The sequence below is a fragment of the Puccinia triticina genome, chromosome 4A (assembly GCF_026914185.1).
Source record: "Puccinia triticina chromosome 4A, complete sequence".
Classification (NCBI taxonomy): Eukaryota; Fungi; Basidiomycota; class Pucciniomycetes; order Pucciniales; family Pucciniaceae; genus Puccinia; species Puccinia triticina.
In genome coordinates, this window is record NC_070561.1 from 4,105,228 (window position 1) to 4,106,731 (window position 1,504).

The 1,504-nt window shown below is 49.3% G+C and overlaps 1 protein-coding gene across 1 annotated transcript; it reads right to left on the bottom strand.

Moving 5' to 3' along the window:
• Positions 1 to 284: 284 nt before the first annotated feature.
• Positions 285 to 1,118, bottom strand: PtA15_4A481 (uncharacterized protein; the record flags this gene model as incomplete). The annotated part of the gene is made up of 3 exons (XM_053168369.1): positions 285 to 576; positions 678 to 783; positions 1,079 to 1,118. The coding sequence occupies 3 exons, from the start codon at positions 1,116 to 1,118 to the stop codon at positions 285 to 287; spliced, it is 438 nt and encodes a 145-aa protein (XP_053019585.1).
• Between the last annotated feature and the right edge of the window lie 386 nt (positions 1,119 to 1,504).

A 1,504-nucleotide genomic window follows, 5' to 3' on the forward strand; every position in this document is an offset into this window, starting at 1 on the left:
CTTTGCTTTGGAAAGTGTGCGCGAGGATTTACATTACAAAGATCAAGAATTTTCAACTTGTGCAACAGCAGCGGCGGTCCCAGGATGGGGGGGGGGGGGGGGGGGGGGGAAGGGGTAAGGACATTTTTATATATACACACAACAACAATGAGAGGACAGAAAGCAAGACAAAGGGGATGAAGCAGTACCTTTGTAGAGACCATGACCGAGTTCCACAGAGCTGAGTTTGCTCTTCCGCTCGCGAAATGGGCATCCGTCCATCATGTCCGGGGCCGCCAGAGGGTTCAGAAGAGCGTCGGGATCTGCTGGCTGTTGAGCATCTTCAAACACTTCCGCGGCTCGCAGAGCGCCCTGTCCTCGACCTTGTTGCCCCGCCAGACAGTTCCTTGGTGCGGGTAGTTCAGCCCGATCAATGTATCGGTTGATCTCCTCCTTCCTTGTTGTGTTGGGAAATGAGCGTAATCAATCCAAGCATATATGGATACCAGACGGACGATTGACAAGTGCGCAGGTGGAGTCTGGTTAGCAAGCCGGAGGTTCTGGCCAAGGCGGACGCCTCTGCTCTTCAAAAATTGACTGGTGAACAAGACAAGGGGAATGGAGATCAGGGCGAGGATGAAGACTGAGTTGAAGTTGAGGGAATGGCAAGTGAGTGAGGACAAGGAAGGGTGGCTTACCAGATTAGAGCAAGGATGGCAAAGCTGAACTTGACAATTTGAGGAGCGCTGCTTGCCGGCTTCCTGGCAGTCAAAGCTTCTTGATGGCATATTGCCGCTATGCCCGCTGTTTTTTGATTGGTCAAGGCATGTTTGCTGCCAAATTGACCCGGCAAGTTGACATAACTTGCCCCAAGTTGAGGGAGATTGACTCAATCTTGAGTGCCGGCGGGGACGTGGTCAGATTTGCGGCAATTTGACAGCGCGGGGGTCAATTTGGCGGTGGCTTCCACCCCACTTCAATTTGACGGGCAAAACCCAAAATTGTGCAACCACTGTGTAAATTTGGGGAGTGTTGGGTTTTCATCTCTTCATTCTGCCTCAGATCATCACATTCTTCTCTGATCCCATGTTTTGCTCACTCTTAAGTTCCTTGCACCCATTATGGTATCTTTTATCCATGTCATGGTACTGCCTTATACTAAACTTGTTGACTTAAATCCCTGTTATAGTTCTGACTGCTAGCTTTCATCTAATTATGTTAAATCCTCACTTTCATGAAAATTGGGTTCATGGGTTTCCCCTACCCCTTTTTCAAAAGGCCCCAGATGGGCCAGCCAGTTTGGCTTTTGCCCATGTGGCACTAAATCCTCCAGTCCCTTATTTCCAGGCAGAAGTATGTTTGACTTTGCTGCCGTGAAAATTGAGTTTAAAGTCCCCAAACATTGCTGCCTCGGACTGATTCCCCAAATCATGAACCATGATTGAAAAGGAACCGGAATCTCCCGCCTCTGCCTGTTGCAATTGCAAGGGGAAGGAGGTGGGCAAATGGCATTAAAAAACATTCT